The sequence below is a fragment of the Lottia gigantea genome (assembly GCF_000327385.1).
Source record: "Lottia gigantea unplaced genomic scaffold LOTGIsca_128, whole genome shotgun sequence".
NCBI classification, from domain to species: domain Eukaryota; kingdom Metazoa; phylum Mollusca; class Gastropoda; family Lottiidae; genus Lottia; species Lottia gigantea.
In genome coordinates this window covers 720,050-746,057 of record NW_008707390.1, presented here as the reverse complement: position 1 = coordinate 746,057, position 26,008 = coordinate 720,050, and the positions used below count along the sequence as shown (strand labels likewise).

Sequence of the window (26,008 nt, the reverse complement as noted above, 5' to 3'; positions counted from 1 at the left end):
TGACAACTAAAATAAAGACATTGTTAGAAAGCTTATAACAAGAACATTACAAAAACACCAAATTAAATGGCGAAAAAATCCAAGTTAATGTGACATAAAACTCCGAAGATATGAAATATATACAAATTACCAATTTTCATATTTATCAGATATATTTGCCTCAAAATATAATTGTGGACCATGAGATTTTTATTGCGTCCCACGGAGTGATGTAACGGTCTGGTGATATTCATTTGAGAAAATCGATACAAATGATATTCTAATTAAAATTAAATTGATATGAATTAATAGTTATTAGTAGTATAAGTACTTACAGATTTACAGCAACTACTCCACTTTGTACCGTAGTTGCTGTAAATCTGTACCCTGCCAGGCGAGCAACTACCCAATTCTCTCCATACTCCTATAAATCACCAGGCGAACACAACTTTATAAAATATCTCACATTCCTTATTGATTGTTACTGATCGAACACGCCATCGCCATTTTAGTCATTCGCTGGTTAGTATTAGGTTCAGACATGTAGTGTATGGTTTAAACAGTATTTTATTTCTATTATACAATAATTCGTAGAGTGTGAATAGGGTTTCGGAAACAAGCCAAGGCTTATGTTAATCCGTCACCAAATACAATGTACCTAATACAGAAAACATAAATGAATAGATAAATAAATAGGTAAATATTAATATATATAATAATTTAACAATAAAGTAGTTTGATAGTTACAACAGTTGATTATGTATATAAACATATGAAGGAAAATGGGCAAAAGTGCATAGAGTGTAATATGATTATCAAAACAATAATACATAATAGCAGGAAAATATATACTTGTACACGGTATTTACCTAGGAGCCTATAGATGAGATAAGCGCTCATAAGACGATTGGTTTGGCCTAATTTCAGGTTTCAAATAGAAATAATTTCAATAATTTTACATTGTTTAACCTTAATATTTATATCACATTTCAAATAGAAGTAATTTCAAAAATTTTACTTTTTTACTTGTTTGAAATATATAATTATTACAGGTAAGTTTAACCTTAATATTTGTATATAATTTTACATTGTTACCTGTTTGAAATATCAACTAATTACAGATACCTGTAACCTTAATATTTATATCACATTTCAAATAAGAGTAATTTCAATAATTTTACATTTTTACCAGTTTGAAATATATCATAATTACAGGTAAGTTTGACTTTAATATTTATATCAGATTTCAATAGAAGTAATTTCAATAATTTTACATTGTTACCTGTTTGAAATATATCATAATTACAGGTCAGTTTGACTTTAATATTTATATCAGATTTCAAATTGAAGTAATTTCAATAATTTTACGTTGTTACTTGAAATATATCATAACTACAGGTAAATTAACCTTAATATTTGTATCACATTTCAAATAGAAGTAATTTCAATAATTTTACATTGTTACCTGTTTGAAATATCAAATAATTACCCGTAAGTTTAACTTTAACATGTATGTTTCACATTTCACTTCAAATTAGTTTCAGTATTTTTATGTTGTTACCTGCGTAAGGCATTAATTTATTACAGGAAAGTCTATTTTCTCCTCACACTTTTCCAGTAGAAATATTTCAATAATTTTACACTTTTACTGATACACTGTCACAAATAGAAGTTAGGATCAAATGATGGCATTTAAAGGTAGGAATAAGTAGTCCAGATTGTGTTCATAATGATATTCAAAATTCATAATATGAATGAAATCTAAAATTCCATATTCTTTTTAACAAGGAAAATTAATATTAAGTGATGAAGGAAGAAGAGTATCATATTTTAATTTGATTAATTATTCCATTGATACTTTGTCAGTTGTGTTGACAAAAGGGCTATCAGTTTCACATCTGATCTTAAGTTTAAGTTTTGTACCATTAAACGGATTGTCAAAATGGGATACTGTCTTGACGAGGAATACCTTGTTATCACGCATCTTGATAAATATTATACCGTCGCTTGTCCAGGCAGATTCTATCTTTTTTTTCTTTTTGAAGCTTTATGGTCATTTATGACAGGTTTGAGCGAATTTTTGTGAGGTCTTCGTTGATATATATCCTACGTCCTCGGAACAACTTTTATTTACTTCTGCATTATCTTCGCCACGTGTAGAGTTTGTTGGTGCCATTTTTGTCAACCAATCATTGACATACCAGAGTTCTTTAATTCGATTTGCATTTTTGATGAAGGCTCGTTTAGTATGATATCCCTTAAATTTGCAAATTATCTGTCTTGGACTTGAATCTGTCCCCGATGGAGGCTTTCCCGTCCTGTGGCTTCTGTTAATGTCATCTACAGAAATTTTTGCACCAGTTAAATTTCCTACCTGGGCTTGTTCATTGGTGTCCTTATTGTTGGTTTCGGGAATTCCAGAGATTCTCAAACCTTCACGTCTCATATGCTGTTCTCGTTCATCGTCACGTTCATTTAAACTTTTAATAGCACTATCTTTCTCATTTAGCTTCAATTTTAGTCCACTAACTTCATCTTCTAACTTTATCAATTTATTCTTAAGTTCAGGTATGATGAGATCAGACAGTTTGTTGGCTAATTTGAAAATAACTCTGTCATCTTAAAAGGCTGCCACCACCTTTTCGATACTAGCGTCCTCCTTACTGAACTCAGACAGTATATATTAATCGAATTTTTTTAAATATTTTCTAGATGTTCTGAAGAACTAGAACCAAGTTTTTTACGTAGATATTCCGGATGCCATACTCAGCTTACGAAAAAAATACCTGACAATTTTTTTAGTTTTGTCAACAAAAGACCTCTATGAAAAGTAGACAAACTTTATAGCGTCTCTGGTTACACAAACGATACTCAACGTAATTCACACAAGACATCCACATATAACGTCCACATTTTATAACTAATATTATTCTTTCTTTTCAGTTCAGAAAATGGGATTTGATAAAACAAACATTAGATACTAAACAGCTAATTGAGAGTGATATGAATGAAGATAACTGTATTGATAACACAGAATTAGAAAAAGAGCTTTAAAAAATTAAAACATTGATGATAGCGAAATTAAAACCTATATTCAACAACAATTGGCGAATGTAGTGGATTAAACTCAGTTACAAAATCTACTGGGTATAGATAACATTATAACAAAGTTTTAAAACAGACAAAACAGATTCAATTTAATTATAATTAAATTGAAGCGGTGGATTTAAAATTGAATAAAAAAATTGACTTAAATGATAAACAAATTGAAAAGGAGATTCATAATAATAAACATTTCTGTTTTTTAAAGGGAATGAAAACACCCATGGAAAAAAGAAATAGAAGATAACTACAAACAAGAGTGGAAATCTTGCGATGAACAAAATTGCAAGCATGTTTCAGAATGTAATCCATCGACCCATGCACCAACACCACAACTTGAAACTATGTATGCGTGGGATTGTGAAGCTTACGCAGAAGAAACTGGTAAAATAACACCATATGCTTGTACTTAAGTTAATCTGGAAAAGTTTCGAAAAATGTTGGAAAGAATAAATGGAGTTTATCCAGACTTAAAACCAACAGATAATATTCCCGAAGAGTTTTATGAAAAACTTATGAATATAGTTCACATATTTGTGGGAGTAAACTGTATAGATCAAATGTTGAAACATTTATGTTCTGTCGGTCAAAAACAGTTAACTCTAATTTGTCACAACGGTAGTGATTTTGATAATAGGATAATTATTAAAAATATGGCAAAATTACCTCATTGTCCTCTCAAAAACAGTACAAGGATATTTCGTATAGCAATATCTAATCCTTTTACAGAAAAAAGTTTACAGAAAAAATGGAATAGTAAAAAGAAATTTATCAACAAAAACAATCATTTTCAAAAAATAAATTTCACCTGTTTCTATCAACATCTAGCAAACAGTTTAAAAGATTTGGGACAATCATCAAAATTACCAATGTATGTAAGAAAGATTGATTTAGATATCACGGAATTTAACGAAACAAATTGAGAACCTCGAAGAGAAGAATGGGAGCCTTATGCTAAAAGAGATACAATATGTTTAGCAGCATGTTTGATGAAATACAATAAAGTCATGAAATCTATGATAAATCAAACTATTATAAATAATTCAACAGCACCTTCTCTGTCTCTTAAAGGTTGGTATTATTTCACGTTCTAACTTGATGCATTTTTGATGAACGGTTTTTTAGTTATTGCCCTTGACTTTGTAAAAACGAGTCAAAATTTGTTCGTGAGCACAATAGTAGCTACAGTTTTCAACCTATTCTGATGAAACTGGGTGTGATCATTGAAATTGATAAGATCTCGGTAGAACCGACGCATTTTCGATGAAATGTTTTTGAGTTATTGTCATTAACTTACGACAAACGCGTCAAAATTTGTTTGTGAGCACAATAGAAGCTACAGTTTTCAGGCGATTTTGATGAAACTTGGTGTGATCATTGGAATTGATAAGATCTCGGACAAGTTCTAACAAGAGATATTTTTGATGAACCTTTTTTGAGTTATTGCACTTGACTTTGTAAACACACGTCAAAGGTTGTTTTTGCCCTTGATTAGGGCTGTGTGATTTAATTGTTTGTTGTATTTGGGTTATTGATATTGATTTTAAAAATTTTTTTGGAATTATCAGTATAAATAACTGGCATATATATATATGTAATTGAATTCAAACTAATAAAATTTTTCAATATGAGAAAATTTGTACTTTAGTCACTAAAGACTGTTTTATTGTTTCTGACAGCTGCCAGTGGGCGTATGTTACCTTGCATCGCCAGCTATCTTTTACCTCGAGTTCAGGAACTTTCTGTCCACAGCCAGATCTTGTTTTCAGGTCCTCATTTGATGTGATCTATGTTTCTTCCAAACCATTGTCTGAAAGGCTGTTGTTCTCATTGCCGTCTGTATGATCAGCATCCTTTACTTGCCTCGTGTTTCGTGTGTTTGCCTGGCATGGCGATTATTTAGGAAAAAAACTGAAAAAATAATACAATGAAAAAAGCCAACTACAGTGCATAAGCAGTGGCGGAGCTAGGTTTACGTCCAAGGGGGCAAATACCTGAGGTTGTCCGAATTTCTAACCTAGGTTTTTGCCCGGCTCCGGCTTCGCCACTGTGCATAAGCCTGCCATGACAGTGACTGAGGTCAACTGTCGCTAAGCGATAAGGGAAATAGGCTGCGATTCTCAAAATATAAATTTACAACAATAAATTAACACTTTATGATTTTGGTATATAATTAATATACTTGGTATTTGGTATGATTTTTTAGGTATAAGATGTACAATTTTTGCATATGATTTTTTCTTGTTAGATTTTTTTCTGTTTTGGCATTCCATAGAGGTGTTTGATGAATTTCCCAAACTTTGATTTCATTTTAACCATAGATTCTGATAATGGCTTTTATATTCACAATATGTATTAGTAGCAAATGTAAACCTTTTGAATTTTACATGATTAATATTAATAACTGATGAATTTCTATTACCAGGAAGACCTACAAGTGTTAAAAATGGATATAGAAGCATGGGAATGGGATACTTTTCCTAATCTAATTCAAACTAATTCAATATCTCATATAAAACAATTGTTTATTGAATTTCATACTGATAAAAAATGTTCATTATCTAAACCTGGTAAATGTAGTCGATATATCTCAGGTTTAAAAATATTCCATGATTTATATGAATTAGGCTTTCGAATATTTTGGACTCATAAAAATCCAGCATGTTTATTCAAATCAAAATTCACAGGTGAAGAACTCACTTTTTGTCATGAAATTTATTTTGTTAAAGTTTCATAAATATTTCACATCACCATTAGGCGCTTTTTACACGCCCACATGAAATGGGGGCGTATATTGTCGGCATCCATGTCCGTCCGTCCGTCGATCCGTAAACACTCGAGAATGCACAATTCTTGACAGGTTTAGAACAAACTTGGTAATATTATTCATATCGCCTCAAACAGTTCAAAAGAAGTGTATGTCTGAAGGTTAAATATTTCATACTGGTAATTGTTACTGTACTGCCAAATATTTTTATTTAAAATCAAAGCTGCCAGTGGGCGTATATTATCTTGTCTTTATGTATATCGGTCAGTGCTTCTCAACCTGGGGTGACATTTTGCGGGGTGAAAAAAGCCTGTGGGGTGAGTAAAAAAAACGGGGTGAATGGTCAGAAAAGGGGTGAACTAATATGAGACGTCAACAAATGTGGCTTCATTCTGAAGTAATTGACAAATACCTGAGACTCGCTACCTGCACTCAAAAACTATTATTGCCATCCCTTCATCATATATAGTAGAATGCAGGTTTAGCGCGGTGACTAAGATTTTTCCAAAAAGCGCGGATCTCTGCATGTTCCTTAAGCACCGGTAGCATATACTGTTTACCTGTGTCTGAAGCTGACCAGACTGATACGTTAAATCTTTGATTCGTGAACATCAACCTCAGTGCTCACACTAAGAACTATACCTCTTTATCAAAATCTGACGATATCAATATTGATTATTTTTCGTAATAAAAAGTTATATTCAATAAATGTGAATAAAATTATTTACTTGATTATTGAAAGAGAGCAGTGGCTTCTATTAGTGCAGAGGTATATAGGTATTCACTTTATTTGGGTTGTTTTTTTGTTTTAGATTTTTAGTTTTTTGTTTGTTTTTTTTTTTTTTTTTGCTCAAATGTATGTTTTAATGATTTTCAGTGGCGAGGTTTTTTTTTCTATATGGGATTGTACAAAAGGCGCAGGTGTCAAGTGAGCGCCATTCCAGCCAATTTGGAGCCACCACGTCAGTCATGATGTTACTTTTAGGTAGTTGTTTAAAATTATATATCAATTTTAGCACATCAAATTATAGAGAAATGTTTTTTTTTCTAATGATACCTAAGTCTCAGAAACGGGAATTCTTTAGCTAATACAATTATAGTGTTCTCAGCTCACCGTGGAAATCTGAGCCACCAGAATTACCCTCGTTTGAACGTTAAGAATACGAGTCGTGTCTTCTTGAGACACTGCCATACATAGGAAAGACATTGGAAAAGAAATTCCTATAGTTTGAGATAGTTTTTAAGGATTAATGCGATTTTTGTACGTTTCTATTATTTCTGAAAACTATTTACATATATTCAAGACTCAAATCAACCCCCCAAAATGGCGCAACTGTCCCATTTATGATTACACTTTATAAAATGATTGCATTTTGTACCATATGGACCATCTCCTTGTAAACCTTCTGTTTATGAACCGTCTCCGTGCAAACCTACTACTTGTAAACCTTCTAATTGTAAACCTTCTCCTGGTAAATCGCCTCCTTCTTCTGCTTTTGAACCATCTTTTTGTTAACATTCTCCCTCTAAATCTTCTAGTGGTAAACCTTCTCCTTGTAAGTCTACTACTAATAAACCTTCTACTTGCACACCTTCTCCCTGCAAGTCTTCTTCTTGTAATCTTACACTTATAAACCTCCTACTTGTGAACCTGCTATTTGTAAACCTACTACTTGTAAACATTCTACTTGTAAATCCTCTAATTGTAAACCTTCTACTTCCAAATCTTCTCCCTGTTAACCCTCTCCTTGCAAACCTTCTCCTTGCAAACCCCCTACTTGTAAACCTCCTACTTGTAAATCTTCTAATTGTAAACATTGTCCCTGTAAACCCCCTTTCTTCTTGTATGCCTACTACTTGTAAAACTTCTACTTCAAACCCTTCGTCCAATTCATTTGCAGTTACAGAAGGTCGATCCTTAAATTGTGTCTTTTTCCTCGATATTTTTTCTAAATTAATTATAAATATTGTAAATACTCTAATTTGCATTTAATTGTACGTCGGAAATAAAAATGGAAAAACCACAAAACCATTGTATGTAAGTTATTGCGTGGCAAATCTATCGATTTGTCACGCTTTGCTTTCGTTATGTTTTTTTTTTTGTTTTTTTTTAGGGGGAACGTCCCTAGACAAAATCGAAAATGGTACAGCTTAATTGACTTCACCAAACATTTTTAAATGACCATCAAAAATGAATATCTAAAACTCAATTTTTGCTAAACCGGAAGTGTGCTATTGCATAATGTGCGAATATTTTGCATCAAGTCTGTAGGGATTATTTATGAACCGATTTACCTGAAATTTTCTTTAATATGTTCATTGTTATAAGACGTTTCTGGTGAGACTAAAAAAATTCAATTTTTAAATCTTTTTGTCAAAAAAATTTGAATCCAAAATTATTAAAGAGGCTCAAAATTTCTAACTCAGCCGCTAATTATCCGATTGATCTGAAATTCACAGGATATAAACAGAATGTCCATAAAAAATAAATTTATACAATCAAAATTTTTCTATCACTTCCGGTTTTTGAGTGAGAACTTCCGGTTTTTTTAAATCACGCCTGGCACCCCCACTTCCGGTGTAAATTTCAGATGTTGGCAAAAGCCATATATATTGTCTGTCAGTCATAATTAGAAGTCACTTAGCAGAAAAAATACAAACCGGAAGTGATGCATAAGCCGTCGCCTAGGACTGACCCATTTTAGCAAAAAATTAATTAGTCCTCCATTTTTTTTCCCTACTTTTTTGATTGTGGTGTCTATTAAAACCTTGTAACCTTGTCTACAGTTTGTTGGAGCAGAATTTTGAATGTCGAATTTGAATTTTTTTTATATTAGTTTGAATTTTTTGAAAATTCAAAAGGCCACACCATGTGACCCTTACCTTCGATGACCTTGAAAATTTCACTGTAGGATGTTCTTGTCCTCGGCTATCCACAGGTGTACTCATATTGGTTGAAAAATATTAACTTCCGGTTTAATAGCCATTCAAAAATTAACAATTTTGACAACTTTGGACGGCTGTATGACCTTTTCTAATAAACACAAAACATTATTTTTTTCAATTTTGTAATTCCCTTTTAATTATCATTTCAATGATATATGACTATAATCCATTAAAATATGTTTTAAAAATTTGTGAAAATAGGCATAAAAGTGTTAAATATTTATAAAAAATGTGATAAAAATCTGTAGATTGTGGGTATTAAAATGATTGACAGGAAAGCTATCCATATGAACTTTTTGACATGCAGGTTTGAAGTAGTTTGGGACATAAACATATTAATCTGATTATGTAATCTTTTAACACTTAAAAAACTAACTTTTTTTTTCAATTTTTTTTTTCAATTTTCACTTACAATAATTTAACATACACTCATATAGAGTAGTGAATTTTTGATACATTAACCTGTTCGAATTTATTCTGTACCATTAATAGAACTCTATCTGCAAGATACACACAACAGTTTTGGTTATTGGTGTTAGTTAGGCTGAGGGAATAAAAGCAAACAGTGAGCTGTCTCTAGCAAACACTGACCGTGGAATCAGAATACAGAGCAGGATTCTAACCCACAGCACTTAATCGCCTAGCAGGCACCAATTCAACTTGCTTCCGACTGCGCTAATCCTTAGCAATAAAAAGAAAGCGGCAATTTTATCATCATAAAATAAATTAATCTCATTACACTATCTTTAAACTCTATAATAATTCACAGTTTTTTTGTTTTTGTTTTTATTTTTTTCAAAAATGCCCGAATTCTGAGTCCATCAGTGCTCTAGATTATTCAAACGATGTTAGAACCATTAATATGACGCTTAAAACCACATGTGTTAAAGTGACTGATACACCATTAGTGTCTTGCTTAAAAATAGGTGTAGGGTCAAAAGTTATGTTAGTAATTGATTTAAATGTTTCTTTTGGCTTGATAAATGGAAGTTTTGGTCAAGTAACATATATTCAAACTGATCAGAATAATCAAACTGACAAAATCTTTCTAAAATTTGATAATGCTAAAGTTGGAATAAATGAAGGCAGTGTTCCACTTCCAGTATTAGTATTGAGAGATATGAAAGCCCTCATGTTAACTATAAGGGCGATGTTAGACGCCAGTTCGCATTACGTCTCGCCTATGCAGTTACTATTCACAAAGTACAAGGTCTAAGTCTCGATAGAGGCGTAATATCACTTCATTAAATATTCCAAGCTGGTCAAGCCTATGTTGCTTTAAGCAGATTTAAAACATTACAGGGTCTTACAATACAAGATTTACGGAAAAAAACATATAAAAATGAAAATTGAATCGGCATTAGGAGCAATGGATACTTTTTTAAAACCCGAAAAATTCATATAGAGGATTTACAGAAACACAGGAAAATGCTAGAAGGTGATATCATTTGTTTAACAGAAACATGGCTAAATAATTCAATAACTCCAGCAAAACTAAAGTTAAATGGTTTCCGTCTTCACCACCATCCTCAGAGCAGCAGCTATGATGACACTAGAGATTTCAAATTTTTGAAACAAAATGGGCACGGAGTAGTAGGAGTATGTTATAAGCAAAACAAAAATGTCAACATTTTAAAATTGGGAGTTTTAAATATAGAACACATTGCTTTGAATATTTTTGATAAAATATTAACGTAATTGTTATCTATAAGACCACCCGTTTATCGATTAGATTTATTTCTCCCAATGTTAGAAAGATTATTAGTTGAATTACAAGAATCTGGTTCAGACTATGTTATTATGGGGGATATCAACCAAAATATCTTGGAGGGTCATTTGTCTATACTAAATTGTTTTAAAAAATTTGGTGTTCAACAACTTGTTCAGCATTACACTACTGAAGGTGAGACACTTATAGATCATGTTTATATCAGTAAAGAAATTTCGTCACATAATGTTCACATTTCACACATACCTGTATATTATAGCTACCATGAAGCTATTAAAATAACCATACAATAAGTTATATTGATACAAGATTGAATTTACCCTTTGACAAAACATTTCATTTAGCTTGGCTCTTTACTAAAAGTGGTCGAGTCAACACCTGGTTTGAGAGGGTTTGAAGTTCAAAAAAGCCTTACAGCTATCAGGTAAAGTATCACGGGTCACGCTCAGTGCTGTTCACAGGTCTAGTTACAGGGCGTTCGTAAGCGAACGCCCTGGTTTGTTTTCGAATTGATTTTTTTTTTTTTTCGTCCACGGCAGGCCGGTTTTCTCGGCAACGGCAATAGGTACGAGAAAACGGACTTCATGGCGTTTTGTAACTCGTGGCTAATCACTGTTTAAATGTAAAACAAAAACTTTCTGAGCAACATTGCAACAAACGGAAAATGGACTCTAGAGGGCGTGTTTATCAACCGATTTTGATCGGGTTTTCTGCATCGTATTTCTTGTAACAAAGGACAAATGATAGCAGTTGAACATTTTCGATTTTCGAAAATTCGTTGCATACTTTTTTTGCCGAAATTATTCGAAAAATACTATTTCGGTTGTTATCGGACGGATTAACGGACCGCCAGCATAGAGACATAAAAGTACACATTCAAAATTTTTTTATCACTTCCGGTTTCGATGTTAGTACTTCCGGTGGTATCACTTCCGGAGGAATTGAGTTATGTCAAAAATAACATATGCATTATATTACCAGTCTTAATACAAACTTATTAAACTAAAAAAATCCGCACCGGAAGTAACATGTTGGCCGCCATTTTGGTTTGCCTCAATTTGCAGAAATTGCTATTCAGAGGCCATTTTTCATCTGATTTGCATAACTTTTGTGTCAAACGAAACGTTTTAAGTCCGTCTACAATCCTTAGGCAGCATAATTTTGATTTTCGGTTTTGCCTTTTTTGTACGACCGGATGTTTTTTTTCAAAGTTTGAACGCGTATATCTCATGACCTTGACCTTTGATGACCTTCATATTTACTACGATGATAATATGTGATCTTGTATATCTGATGACCTTTTGACCTTTGGGGTCAGACAACTCTTTCCGATTTTACAGGGGTCTAAAAATGGACCATTTTGAGTCTTTGCAGTGCTATATCTCGGTCCCTAATAGAGATATGGCGATAATTCTTTCGATTTTGTAATGTAGAGATTCTGAGGTTTCCAGTGATATAATACATGCATGCCTTACATGCAAATTCAAAACCCATTCACTTAACATGGGACTATTATTAGATAAATCGGCTAATTAGATTAACCTGGCTGTCAACCCCAATATAAATCAAAGTTTAAGTAGTTTTAAAGACACTCTCCCTTTTATATTTCTTTAAAATGTTTTGTGTCCAATTAAGCTATATAAATAGGTTCTAGGATGGATTGAACCTTGTTATACTGTAAGTAAAGTTTACAGAAGCACATTAAAGGCATACCCCCACTTAATTTCGCAACTTTCTTATTTTTTATCCAAATTTCACCAAACTTGGTATGTATGTGTATAATCCAATTCTAAATTTGATGGATATGTCGAATTTGCGTATTGCGCATGCGCATTACTAACTTTCTTATTTCTTATCCGAATTTCATCGAACTTGGTATGCATGTGTATAATCGAAATCTAAATTTGATGGATATATCGAATTTGCGTAGTGCGCATGCGCATTGCCAACTTTCTTATTTATTAACCGATTTTCATCAAACTTGGAATATATGTGTATAACCCAATTCCAAATTTGATGGAAATATTAATTTTTGTTGTGCGCATGCGCATTACTAACTTTCTTATTTCTTGTCCGAATTTCATCAAAATTGGTACGTATGTGTATAATCCAATTCTAAATTTGATGGAAATATTGAATTTTTGTTGTGCGCATGCGCATTACCAACTTTCTTATTTCTTATCCAAATTCCACCAAACTAGGTATGTATGTGTACAATCCAATGCTAAATTTGGTGGAAATATTGAATTTTTGTTGTGCGCATGCGCATTACAAACTTTCTTACTTCTTATCCGAATTTAATCAAACTTGCTATGTGTGTGTATAAACCAATTATATATTGAATGGAAATAACCAATTTTTGTTGTGTGCATGCGCATTACCAATTTTCTTATTTCTTATCCGGATTTCATGAAACTTGGTCTTTATTAATTGACAAACATTCTTTTATTCCTAGTCAATATACTTTAAACTCCAGGCACTTGTGCATGTTTGCATTTAGAGATGCAGAAAAGTATTTACATCAATGTAATTGCAATAGACTATCTTCGTATGTACCTGAATGTCGTAACCCGCCCTGCATCAGTACTGTTATTAGAACAGTTCTAGTTTTCAATTGAAATTGATAAAATGAAATAATAAACACAACCAAAAATGGAATTTCTTGATTTTTATGGTTGGAGGTCAGGTTAAACGGACTATTAATTTATTATGCTTGGGGTTCACGGGATTAATATAAAATTAAATAGTCAAGATCAGTTAGAATTTATATTTGATAGAGATCATCTTCATTATGATATTGAAACACACAATGAAATAAAGACATTCCACAAAGATCTGTACAGTGAGTATCAGTTGGATTATATTGCTTATAAAATGAATGCGCTTAGTCGACACAATAAATTCGGACCAAAAATATTGGATCATCACCAACAATAATATTAATAAAAAAAAATCAATCATTCCATAAGTAATTTTAGCCTGTAGAGTTCTACTATATTTTTTATATCTAAGAAATAGTTATAGGATCATCACCAAATTCGATATTTATATCATCTTCATAATCATATTGACACACATAATAAAAAAAATAAATCCATAAGTAATTGTAGTCTGTTGAAGACAATACTGTACAGAGTTATCAATGAGGTAGTTTATTTTTTATTAAAAAAACGAATGATAATGATATGTAGAAAATGTCACGTGATTTGATTTAATTTCCATATTATTCAAGGAACGAAAAGACAATCTGAAGATTACGATCCCGCTAACATGATCTACTGGTGAAGTTCCAAAGATTACAATCCGCGTTTTAGATTCTACAAAGTCTGCGGTCTAAATTATGTTCTAGAAAGACTAACATTGAAAAAAGTAAATAAGATAAGGGATATTAAACGTAAAACGTAAAATTACTACCTAAGAAATGATCACGATTGCATAACAAAACGATATATCGATTTTCCACAAAATTACGCTTATTGAAGATTAGGTTAATACTTTTAAACACTACAAAAATCAGTGTTTTGCGTTTTCTTATCGAGTAATTCAACAAAATGTAGTGAGGTCCCTCCCCCAAGCCCACGTACCCGTCTGCAAAAAAGGTAGGGTTATATCTGGCAAGATTTGTCGGCACATACTATGATATAGAATTATATGTCTTAAAGCAATAAACATTCATTTATGTTTTGGTATTAGTTTATTGAGATTATAGTTGTACATCTTTGTGACTGCTAATGTGTTAAGAATATTACAATAAATAATAGGAATTAGGGATTATACAGATTATAATGCAGGACGAAACTCGTTATCGTAAATTGTAACTTTCAAGCTCAAGGGAGGCCTACTCGGCTGTGTAATACCTTTGAAATGATACCATATAATTATTATTACAACCTGAACGATATAATATTAAAAACAGATCATAGACTTCTTTGACAAGTCCGTGTTTGATAAATGATAATGGTACTTGATGCTTATTCATCGAGGTAGACAATGCACTATGTAATAGGTTCCGGACCAGTCAGTCAGCATATTGATATACCAAGATAAAGGATGTAAATCATTGATATAGTAATATTATCACCCCTCTAATTCGACTAAACTAATATCACTTTTCAAATCATCTAATTGAAGAACCAATCTGACTTACAGACGCTCCCCCAGCTTGATTGATGTCGCAAACTGGAGTATCCTACGTTTGGTCTTTATTTAAATCTGACTTGTGCCATCAAACCGTTACCTGAAATTCATTACCAATTTACTAAAAAAACTAAGCTTCCCACCCCAGTTCCCGATTTTGGTTTGTGAACGAATTCACTAACACCCTTCGACACCCAAATAAATGGACCCTTGATTAAAATAATGATGTATCATTGATGTTTATGTGACAAAATGAACAGGTTAGGCGGATTAGAAACCACCTCACACAATCTCAGTATATACACCATCCTTTCACGCTCTTTCTTTACACGAGATCAGTCTTCAGTTGTAGCAATGTTCAAAAACAGGTCACATACACAATTTACACAATCACACAAAAATAAAACAAAATGATTATGTTTAATCTGTAGCAGGAATGCCAAGATTATGTTAATCCCGAAACGAAACGAGATTTACCCGAGAATGGAAATATTCCCCGTAAAATTGGTAAAATTAGTAAAATGGTACTGATTAAATTTTTTGACGAAGTGTAAGGCATGTTCGGGACTAAGAGATATACAATATTATAATAAACAACAGTATTGTCTGAAGAACATTAAAGTGAACACCCACCATATTCTTATTCTTTATAGGAACAGACATGAGTAAGACGAATTGCGATTGATAATGAGTTTTGGTTTAGGAGATCTATCGAATCAAAGAACTGTATATAATGTTACAATCACATGGTCATCACGCCCTTGAAACAACATTTCTCCATCAAAACCTAGTAATTTTTGCTTCCTGGCTCTCATCAACGTCCCTACCAGTTTATCTGAAACCCTAGTATATGTTCTGAACAACTCTCCAAATGTTATAGTTGCAGTACCATCGGCTTGTTTCTCACCAGTATCAGAAATGATCCTCGTCAATTTAACAATCTCCAGTGTTATGTGTTCGCTTGCTTGCTTCCCGCGCTTTTCTGTATTGGACCCCGGAATTGGTTTACCGTAATTGGCATCATTCTTATCGAGTTTGATCCTGGTTGAAGCACCGTCCCATTCTGAGAATGGATTGATCATCTGCTTCTCAATATGTTCATCAGACTTCGTCTGCCAAAACTTTACTTTTCCAACAAGAGTCATGTTTGCTTCGGCGAGTTCCAGGCGTTCACTAAATTTAAGCTGATCCCTGAATAGAGAAAGAATAAAACATCATCAGAAGATAATACACTGTAATATAGCATAGGTACTTTATGAAAAGGTATCTAAAGAATATCAGTGAAAATATAATGGTTGTAGCTCCTTTCTTATAGTTATCTTTATGTTACACTTACAGAAGCCATCAACTCAAGCGCAATACATAAAATTTTGTTTCAAAAGGAATCAACATGAACTTAGTAGGTGCAGACTGCCGACTCTACAAATGGGAATATACAGGGAACCTCGTGGATCGTTGGAACAAGGGATCCGAGTACCTGTTCAATTTTCTATAAAAAAAAAAGTTCGTTCGTTTTTAGTTTAAAATCTCCTGTCTTTGTCTTTCTGACACTAAGGTCCCATGCAAAATGGGAAAAGGTGGGGTAAATTCGGCCAAAAGATTAGCATATGGCTCGTGCATAATAAACTAATGTAATAACGAGTGCCTTAAGATGGAACCTTGTTTGACCCCATTGAGATCATAATCAAATTGGCAACAAAATATTATTCATGGCAGGTTAATGATGAAAATAAGAAGTGAGAAAATAATTCTGTGGATTTAATGGCAGTAATAGACACTAATACAGACTTTAACTGACAGCTTTGAGATTCAGCCAAATTTCTTACATGTTGTGGAATATTCCTCAAGAAATGATTCTGAATAGGCTTTAACCAAACTTAAAAAAGTATATTATACAGGTGTACTTGTCGCGGGATCAGATAGTACTTGGTTTATTTAATATAACCATATTACTATTATTATGGTAGTTATATCACAAATAATAGTGAGGAGTATATTCCTCTTGGCATATCATTTTAACAGAGAAATTATCAACAAAGCAATACACTATTACGTCATAGAATCCTCTCCATTACATTCTCAATACTATAACAAGAAAAGCAAAAAGAATGTATACTTGAATATTTATTAACTATAACATGGGTAAAACAGACAACATAATGGAGAAACACACAGCTGTATTATGAAAGGTTATGAGAACATCTAGTCTTTTAATTCCTTATTTCCAGACAATGCGTTTTCTTGCAAACTGTATCAAATTTACAACTTAAATTGAGCACATAAAACATAATATAGACTAATCACAAGAAACAAACTTTGTAAAATTCTACAGAGCGCTTGAAATTATTACTGTAGTACTTTTCAGATAACTATAGGAATGCAAACGGTGTTAACGCGAAGCAAAAGTCATTAAAAAAAATCCTTATAACTCTCATCATGTCATGTTTTTCACTCAAAACCTATTCCGGCAAATTCTTATTCAAATCCACCAGACATAAAACTGGGAACATATTCCCAAACCCGGGTATCTTCTGGAACTTCTAATAAGGTTATAACCACATTTTCATCTCTCCCTTGGTATAACATTTCACCCTCGAATTTCACATAATTCCGTTTCCTTGCTCTTAACAGAATCCCAACAACTTTGTTTGAAACTCGTAAATACGACGAAAATAGTTTTCCGAATGTAACAGTTTTAGTTCCATCTGGTTGGGGTTCACCAATATCGTCAATCGTCATTGTTAAATCCAAAATTTCACCAAAAACATGGTTCTGGGCCTGTTTCCCTCGAATTTCTGTCAGGGACCCTCCAACTGGTTTTCCATAATTTGGATCATTTTTATCCAATTGTGGTCTGTGCGAGGCACCTTCCCAATCCGAGAAAGGATTTATCAGTTGGTTCTCGCGATGATGATCCACCTTTTTCTGCCATTGCGTGACCTGGTCTTTGAAGAAATTTTTAGGAGCTGCCATGGCTGAACATCCTTCCGAAACAAAAACAAATCCGTCTCAATCTGTTTATTGCCAGTTGTTTTCTCTCCAAATAACAGCGTGCATGCATTAATAACCTTTTAACTTACCTGTATAATGTTAAGTGTGCCTATATTAACTTCCAAGAAGTTAAAACTGAGCTGTGATACAATATCCCTCACTAATTTGTAGAGAATAGAAAGTTTACTACTATTACCCGAGGAAGTAGGCCTATACAGAAAAGCGTATCTCAAACATCAATCTCAGGAACGAAATATTAAATTCTTATATAAAAATCACCCCAACGGTCTATTTATAAACTTATACTCACATAATTTAGATGTGATGAATGATGTTTGAAGCTAGTCGATCCTTTACATTCCAATTATCAAAACTTTATCAGTAAACATAGGTTTGGCATTGAACCAGAATATTGTGCGCGATTTCAGAATGAATAAACGACTGGAAGGGCGAGGCTTACGAATTAAAAGAAGTAGGTGGCATTCCAGGATTCCAATTTACAGTAGAGTCTATCTTTAGAATCTTTTATCTAAATATAACGGTAAACATATTTTCAAGCTGAGTTGAACTAGAATTGACCAATAAGGTATTGTTTTTATGAGGTAAAGCAAATATACCAGTAAATATTTCCAGTAACATATCTTAAGTTGTGTAATAAAGCGAGGAATCCATGGCTTTCTGTGAAATTATTAAGATATATATTTATTTCAATATATCTTCTAGATTGTTGCTATGCCAATCTTATATTCTCGTGGCCTGGTTTTAAATCATCAAAGACGATAAGCTGATAAACTGTACAGTGCTGTTTCAGGAAAAGGTAGAACCACTATGTATAGTTGCACTAGGTGTATAAATAAATGTAGGTCTCTAGTAATATAGCACTATAGTGTGTGATGCTGTTATAGTGAGACAGGTCATGCTAAGGAACACTAGTTTCATCTAGGTTAGATAAAAACTGCAGTCTCTATCGTGCCTTCAATCAGGGGCGATAACTCAAAAACCATTCATCCGATTATTACCAGTTTCGAACTTGCCTGAGATCTCATCAACATATGCATGCATACCTAGTTTTATCTAGGTTAGATAAAAACTGTAGTCTCTATCGTGTCTACAATCGAAATTTGACGCGTTTTTACTTAGTCAAGGGCAATAACTCCAAATCCATTCATCCGATTATTACCAATTTCGAACATGACTGAGATCTCACCAATCCATACGTGCATGCCAGGTTTCTTGAAGATCGGATAAAAACTGTAGCCTCTATCGCGCCTACAAGGCAAATTTGACTAGTTTTTATTAGTCAAAGGGAATAACTCCAAAACCATTTATCCGATTATTACCAATTTCGAACTCGACTGAGATCTCATCAACATATACATGCATACCTAGTTTCATCTAGGTTGGATAAAAACTGCAGCCTCCATCGCGCCTACAAGCCAAATTTGACGCGTTTATACTAAGTCAAGGGCAATAACTCTGAAACCAGTCATCCAATAATTACCAATTTCGAACTCAATCGAGATCTCATCAATATATTCATGCATACTAAGTTTCATCAAGATCGGATAAAAACTGTTGCCTCTAATGAGCCTACAAGAAATGGACGGACTGACGGACCGACCGACGGACAAGAGCGACGACAATATACGTCCATATTTCCATGTGGGCGTATAAAAATGAACCAAACTAGGAGGTTTCTATGAAGAAATAATTATTACTCCTATTCAGGCATGAATTGATCTGGTTGTATATCATGATATTGGACCATTTTAGTAGTGGCGGGTGTCAAGCGCGAAGTATAGCATGATTACTATTTTTGAAACACCTGATGATGCTTTTAGAAGGAGTCTAACTTTTACTCCCGATTTTGCCGATTTGGACAATTTTTGACGGAATTTTTCTGCTCCTTATTGAGCTCACACAGACAACGCAATGCAGAATGCTATAAAGGATGGTTTACTTTCAAATTGTTGAAGGATATGCATAGCCAGTTAAACACAGAGCCCCATTTTATGGTCACCAAACTTAAACAATGAATGGACAATCTTTCCTACCATTCCCTTCGTTCTGCATCAGGAGAACAAGCAAGTTATTATTTGCATCTAGCCGGAGCTGGCCATGCCAGTCTGACTGAACGAGACACTTGAGTCGGTTACGTATGGTAATTAGACAGTATTAATGGATTGGGTCTCACAAATAATTGTAATAATCTAGATATAAAATAGGGGTTATTATGACATTGTACTTGGCCTCTGACTATGACCTGGTCACTGAAAAATAACTGAAACTAGTTCCAAAATATTATATCGCCATTGGCAAGTCCACAAGAGCTGGTGCGAGAACTCTTGTTCAATTCGGTTCAAGAAGGTAACTCATACAAGAATAGTTGTGTTGCTAAAAATTTCTATGACAAAAAGAATATCGAAGAACAACCCATTTCAATTTTTATAATCTTATATTATTAGAATTCAGTCGAAGAGATTCAAGGAGGGAAGAAATGATCATCAAAGCAGAATATGATTGTGTACTTCAAAGTGTACATTTTTTTCAACAAAAACAAAAACAACGTAAACACCATCACTGAGCAAAAGTGTAGTTTGATTAGAATTGCTTTTTGTGCCAATCTAGAAGAAATTAAACCAAACCACTAAATTTTATTTTAATAATAGTCATATGGCTACAATTAAAGATAGCCTTGCGAAGCAAGAAGACATACACCCACCAGTAGCTTTGATTGCATGTACAAATTATAGTTCGTAACCTGGAGAGTGAGCACGAGCCAAGTGTGAACGGACGGACGGACGACAATATGCTTCCATACTACGTGTGGGTATATACAAATCAGAATCAATAAAGAATTGTTGCTTGGAAAGTGAGCAAAAGTTGCATTATATGGGTAAGTTGGAAACGACATTTTCATGAAAAATTATCAGATCATCCTGAAAATCGATAGGGATCATCTTCATAATGACATTGGCCCACAGTATAAAAATCAAAAGAATCCACAAAGAATTGTAGCCTTTGGAGTCAAATGTGAACAGACGGACCAACGGGGCGATTACAATATACTATCACATCATGCCCAACATTATAGGCTGGTCGTATATAGATAATGGGTTAGTTCAAATTATTTGCATTACAGTACATTATTTTATAATAGTATTTTTATTCCTTGATACAAAAATTCACCCTAGACATACTTTTTGTATTTAGTTAGAAATTCCTTTTATAGTTATAGATATCATATATAGACAATCTACGTTTTACTCGAAACCACCAGACATAAATTTGGGAATCTCGAGTTTTTCTCTTTTATCTTCAGGAATTTCTAGCAAAGTTATTAACACACCCTCGTCTCTGCCTTGATACAACATTTCACCTTCAAAACTTACACATTCACGTTTCCTAGCCCTCATCAACATACCCACAACTTTATTAGACACTTTTTCATACGCTGAAAATAGTTTCCCGAATGTTATTCTCATTCTATCATCCTCGCCTTTCTCACCAAGAGCATCGATAGCATGACAAAGTTCCCTTATTTCAGCGAATATTTGATTGGCCGCTTGTTTCCCGCGAATTTCAGTTAACGACCCTGGTACAGGTTTTCCATAGTCCGGATCGTTTTTGTCTAATTTAGCTCGATGAGAAGCACCTTCCCATTCCGAAAACGGATTAATTAACTGTTTCTCTCTATGATCTATCTCTTTTTGTTTCCATTTCGATACTTGTCCCTTAAATTCTTGTTTGATTTCTTCACAATTAACAACAACCTTTCGTTGTATCTTTTTATTTTCTGTGGTAGTGGGGGAGTTAATTTTAGTTTGCCACAAACTGACCTGTGTTTTAAAGAGATCGCGGATCAAACTGTTATTGGCTTCATTATTGATCGAACTGTTTCTCTTATGAGTTGTGGAATCAGATTCGGGATGATCAATTTTTGTCTGCCATGATGAAACTCTCTTATTTAACAAATTGTCGTCTTCTGTCGTATCAATCATTCTTGACACTATCCATTTGCCTACAAACAAAAGATGGGAATGACCGCAATCGCACATGCATGCAAAACATTTTATATAATATACAGACCGACGCCTACACAATGGTTTTTGTACGCCATTACCTTTGGTGGATATTTATTGAAAAATTTAACATTATACTGAACATAGTGAGTTCACAGAGTTCAATGAATGCTATATTTTGTACTATTTTAACCCGTAAAATAACACTTAGCACTTAATCCCCTAAAAGATTCCATTTCAGTTTTAGAAAACGCGAAGCAAGCCTAACCAATGAAAAAAAAAGAATCTTTTTGTTAACACTGCACTTCAAAAATACAAACTCTTATACTATTGTTCCAGATAAACATAGAATTGTCTCTTCTTATCACTACACTCAATTACAAGACAGATTACCGGGATTTACCACAATAAAGAATGGTCAAAGACAACGGAGAAAAACTCGAAGAAATGGCATGTCTACATGTTTAATTGATAAGAGCTAGGAAATAGTTAAAGGGGTGGTATTGTCTCAACAACTGTTGAAGTGAGGGCTTGGTCGAGAGGAAAAAGTTTTCTCAAATAACAGGAGAATAAGGATAAACAAGGTAAAACTGCCTCGCACTAGTGCCAGGTAAATCTATAAATAAACTGCACCGTATCAAAACTCAAACATAGCATCTTTATAATGTCTACCTTTTTTTATTGGCTTAAGCCTGCCATTTTACAAACATACCACAAATACAAAATGTATAATGATAATATATCTAAGTTGATGAGAAGAAAACATATATTACCTTTAATTAGGCTAGATGAATATAGAATTCTTCAGGTATAGTACCGCATAATTCTTGTGTGTGGGTCTATCATTACACGATAAGATAGGTGAGAAGAGGTGGATTGGTGCCAACACATTCTGACATTCTTGCACTATTCTCTCCAAGTATATTTATAGTAACTTACATTGGGTAATTTAAAAAATATTTCGAACACAAATAATGATATATTGACTGACCCCATACAATTAGAATGACTGATTAGAATAATAGAGACTATAATGTTAGCAATGATACACCAAGTGACGTTGCTGGCCCGGTATTGAATTTTGTGGCCACTGCTCGGCCCCCCACAACTGATGTTTTTCGAAACGCCAGTGGATATACCTCCACAAAAGATTGAGTAAATGGACAATATTTCGGTGGATTTTATTTCAGAAAACACTTTTTGTTTGACCGGGGATTTGTAGGTCGCTGTCCGAAAAGATCCTATTCGGCAGGTGTTCATCCGGAGATAATCGGACATGATAAAGCAATGTCCAGAAATATAGCCACATATAATAATAGGACAATTTTATAGCATAGTTTAATGGCAACACGATTTTTGTACAGTTTGTTTTTCTTTTGTGATTTGCTTCTGAATTGAGAGAGTCATATCACCAACACACACGTAGCAGTTTTGATTCTTCAAAGTTTCTGGAAAATATTTACTAATAACTTCTTCGGCCTTGGCATCTACCAGAAGCTCGTCAGTAATGAAGGATAAATTAGTAGAAACTAATGAGCAATTATCTCCCCCGGTCTTCATTACATCTACAAACAGATGTTCATTATTATTTTGGTTATAATCAATTACTGTTATAGTCATCACTTTAGTATGGTCTCCAATACAGCATTCGTGAATATCTGTATTCCCAGTGGCTTTATCCACACACTTGCCACACAGGCCATATTGATTTTTGGATTCCGGGTTGATCAGGCTGCCATAGAATCTCGTTCCCTCATCATTGAAACACAAATAGGCTACACCCTTAGTTTCGATTTCTTCCATTTTTGCAATGTTATCTAAAAGAAATAAAATAGTTTCATTACCCTACTTACGAGCTTTTTAAGGACTTGTGAGACAAGCTGGTATATTTCTCAATCATTTAAAAACCTCGACAATCTCGAGGGTCTAGATTTTCTGACCATATTCCATCCAACTACTTTCACCATGTAGTGATTTATCCCCTTTACAAGCTCCTCCCCAGTGGTTTCCACTCTTTTTTAATCCGAGTTGTTCCCTCCCTTAATCAAATTATAATAAACTAATTAAAAACGTAATAATCTTTGATCAATTATTGTAATGGATGAACAATAGTAAATAATCAGGAAGATATTGCAATAACTTGCTTATATATTCTTAATCAGAGATTAGTAAGCATAATATGATGGCATATAATATCATATAAGATTAGTCTTGCCTCATTCAAATTTGATTGATTCAACATGACTGATTTGTGTTCAGATTGCAAATATTGCAATACTGTTGTTAGACTAAGGCAATATGCCATTACATGTGATGAATGTAAAAAAAATGTAGCCTGATAGATACAGGTCAAAGGCACTCTTAATGTGGTGAAATGTCATGAATTCTTTTCATGGTTTTATCACAAGGCACTGTGATAAATGAAAGAGTTTGGGTTTGGAAGAGGCTGGCTTTTTGTGCAATTGTTGAAGGGAGCTAGCATCACACATTCCAGAAAATAGAGCTGAATCAAATTGATTGATCTCTAAGACTAAACGACATGATTTGTTATCATGCCTAATAGGCTTAACATTTTGTTATTGTTGAGAATAATTATACTTCAATGACAACAAATATTATTATCCTTGAATCTTAGTAGTACAGTCAAGTAACCTAATTTCGTGGAAACCTATTATTCGTGGATTTCCGAAAAGGATTAATAATTTACATGAGCGACCTTGCGCGACCTCCGCATTAGTTTTTTTTGATAAACATGGGTTTTCTCTACAATATCAGCCTGTAGAATGAATACAGTATTTTCAAGCAAGGTAAAATGTATCTATACTTTGACAATACAAAATGGCGGATTTCACTTATTACCAAACGATACCATTTTTTATCGGCCGAATTTCCTTATAATCCCAAGCGGTAATCGGAATTCCAAGTGTCGTCTGCTAGAATGTAGTCCAACGAATGAAGTCACGTGATCAACTAGCAGATTCCGTGTCAGCAGAAAATTTCTATTCAACACAAAGTGGACCATATTCTTATGTTATTTCAGTGACTTTTAGCAATAAATCACGCTACGTATCTTATTTTGTCAGTCACTATTTTTTTTTAAAATCGTGGTTCTTGGAAGGAATTGTCACTAGTTATAATGAATTGATATTGAAGATAAATACTAAGAGAAGTTAATTTTACCACCCGGTATCCATACAACGTGTTTTTCTAGACTTATTTATAGATCAAACATTGTACACGAAAATAGGTGAGGCATTCTGCCACCGTTGCCGAGTTGGTTGCTCATGAAATATGGGTCAAAGTGAAGGATTCGTAAAGAAAATCGAAATAAACCAATTTTAATTATTTGGTAGAATATCTGAGGAAACCTCTAAGACATAATTGTTTTTTTTTCCCTTTCTTTTAACTTTGACGAAATTCGGTGTTGAATCCTTATATCCACGAAAATAGGTTACACCACTGTAGTAGTACTCATCCAGAGATGTAAATAATACGTTCTACGTACTCATCACTCTAAAGTAGTTCAGTGCGGCTTTAGTTGTCCTTCGGTTGTTAAAAGACAAAACTGAAAAAGCCTGCAAGATTGTTAATATTAATTTCAAACCGGCTGAATCAATGCTGATCGTATTTTACACAAAATACACAGAAACCATTGAAACTATTGTCTTCATATATGTTGAAAAATCAAAATACCAGTTTGTAAATTGTAAAGAAATACACACATAACGAGATGTTGTGGTCTTTCTCCTACTCGCGGTAGACTTCTCAGAAGAGATTATCTCCCCTGATCTATATATAACCTTGAACTTCTGTTCTTGATGGTAGGCTAGTAGTAATTCATTTATTTTCTTTTATATAAGTACTTTCATAATAACAGTATAGTCAAAACAACTACTGTCATTTAGATAGTATTTAAAATAAAGGTTTCTGTATATAATAATTGTTTATAAAAAACAATTGCTATTTCTTTGTTGCGAAGAAAAAGCTCAACGACCACATCAATGTTTACAAATTACTACCTACAGTTACTGAATCGCATATCGACAATTATGTGTGTGTGAATTTAAATATCAACTTCAAAAGAAAACTTAAAGACTTGGATGTTCTTTGATTTGATTAAATTTTTAACCAATGAAAAAATTATTATATAGAAAAATATGATATTTATAGGTAAGAGGGGAATTTTCCTTGAAATGAATGAATATTGGTACCGTATTTTCACAGGAAATGTCTCTCATAGTCTATAGAAACCAATTAGAAAAAATGTCATCACAACTTATGAGTCTTTGTATATGAGTGTCTAATTTGTCCAAAAATGAATGTACATTCTGTACA

General features: G+C 33.3%; 6 protein-coding genes across 6 annotated transcripts; 1 reads left to right on the top strand and 5 right to left on the bottom strand.

The window, feature by feature from the left end:
* Positions 1–3,518: 3,518 nt before the first annotated feature.
* LOTGIDRAFT_172214 (hypothetical protein) lies at positions 3,519–5,818 on the top strand (the record flags this gene model as incomplete). The annotated part of the gene is made up of 2 exons (XM_009048794.1): positions 3,519–3,956; positions 5,507–5,818. The coding sequence occupies 2 exons, from the start codon at positions 3,519–3,521 to the stop codon at positions 5,816–5,818; spliced, it is 750 nt and encodes a 249-aa protein (XP_009047042.1).
* A 1,542-nt stretch (positions 5,819–7,360) lies between these two features.
* On the bottom strand, positions 7,361–8,797 carry LOTGIDRAFT_172213 (hypothetical protein; the record flags this gene model as incomplete). The annotated part of the gene is made up of 3 exons (XM_009048793.1): positions 7,361–7,797; positions 8,144–8,192; positions 8,732–8,797. 3 exons carry the CDS (start codon positions 8,795–8,797, stop codon positions 7,361–7,363), a joined length of 552 nt encoding a protein of 183 aa, XP_009047041.1.
* A 6,579-nt stretch (positions 8,798–15,376) lies between these two features.
* LOTGIDRAFT_138665 (hypothetical protein) lies at positions 15,377–15,805 on the bottom strand (the record flags this gene model as incomplete). Its single annotated transcript, XM_009048792.1, has 1 exon — positions 15,377–15,805. The coding sequence occupies one exon, from the start codon at positions 15,803–15,805 to the stop codon at positions 15,377–15,379; it is 429 nt and encodes a 142-aa protein (XP_009047040.1).
* Positions 15,806–17,135: 1,330 nt separating this feature from the next.
* Positions 17,136–17,633, bottom strand: LOTGIDRAFT_172211 (hypothetical protein; the record flags this gene model as incomplete). The annotated part of the gene is made up of 1 exon (XM_009048791.1): positions 17,136–17,633. One exon carries the CDS (start codon positions 17,631–17,633, stop codon positions 17,136–17,138), a length of 498 nt encoding a protein of 165 aa, XP_009047039.1.
* A 3,350-nt stretch (positions 17,634–20,983) lies between these two features.
* Positions 20,984–21,382, bottom strand: LOTGIDRAFT_98007 (hypothetical protein; the record flags this gene model as incomplete). Its single annotated transcript, XM_009048790.1, has 1 exon — positions 20,984–21,382. A coding segment is annotated over one exon (399 nt), but the record flags the coding sequence as incomplete, so codon positions are not given.
* Positions 21,383–23,011: 1,629 nt separating this feature from the next.
* On the bottom strand, positions 23,012–23,476 carry LOTGIDRAFT_172209 (hypothetical protein; the record flags this gene model as incomplete). Its single annotated transcript, XM_009048789.1, has 1 exon — positions 23,012–23,476. One exon carries the CDS (start codon positions 23,474–23,476, stop codon positions 23,012–23,014), a length of 465 nt encoding a protein of 154 aa, XP_009047037.1.
* Between the last annotated feature and the right edge of the window lie 2,532 nt (positions 23,477–26,008).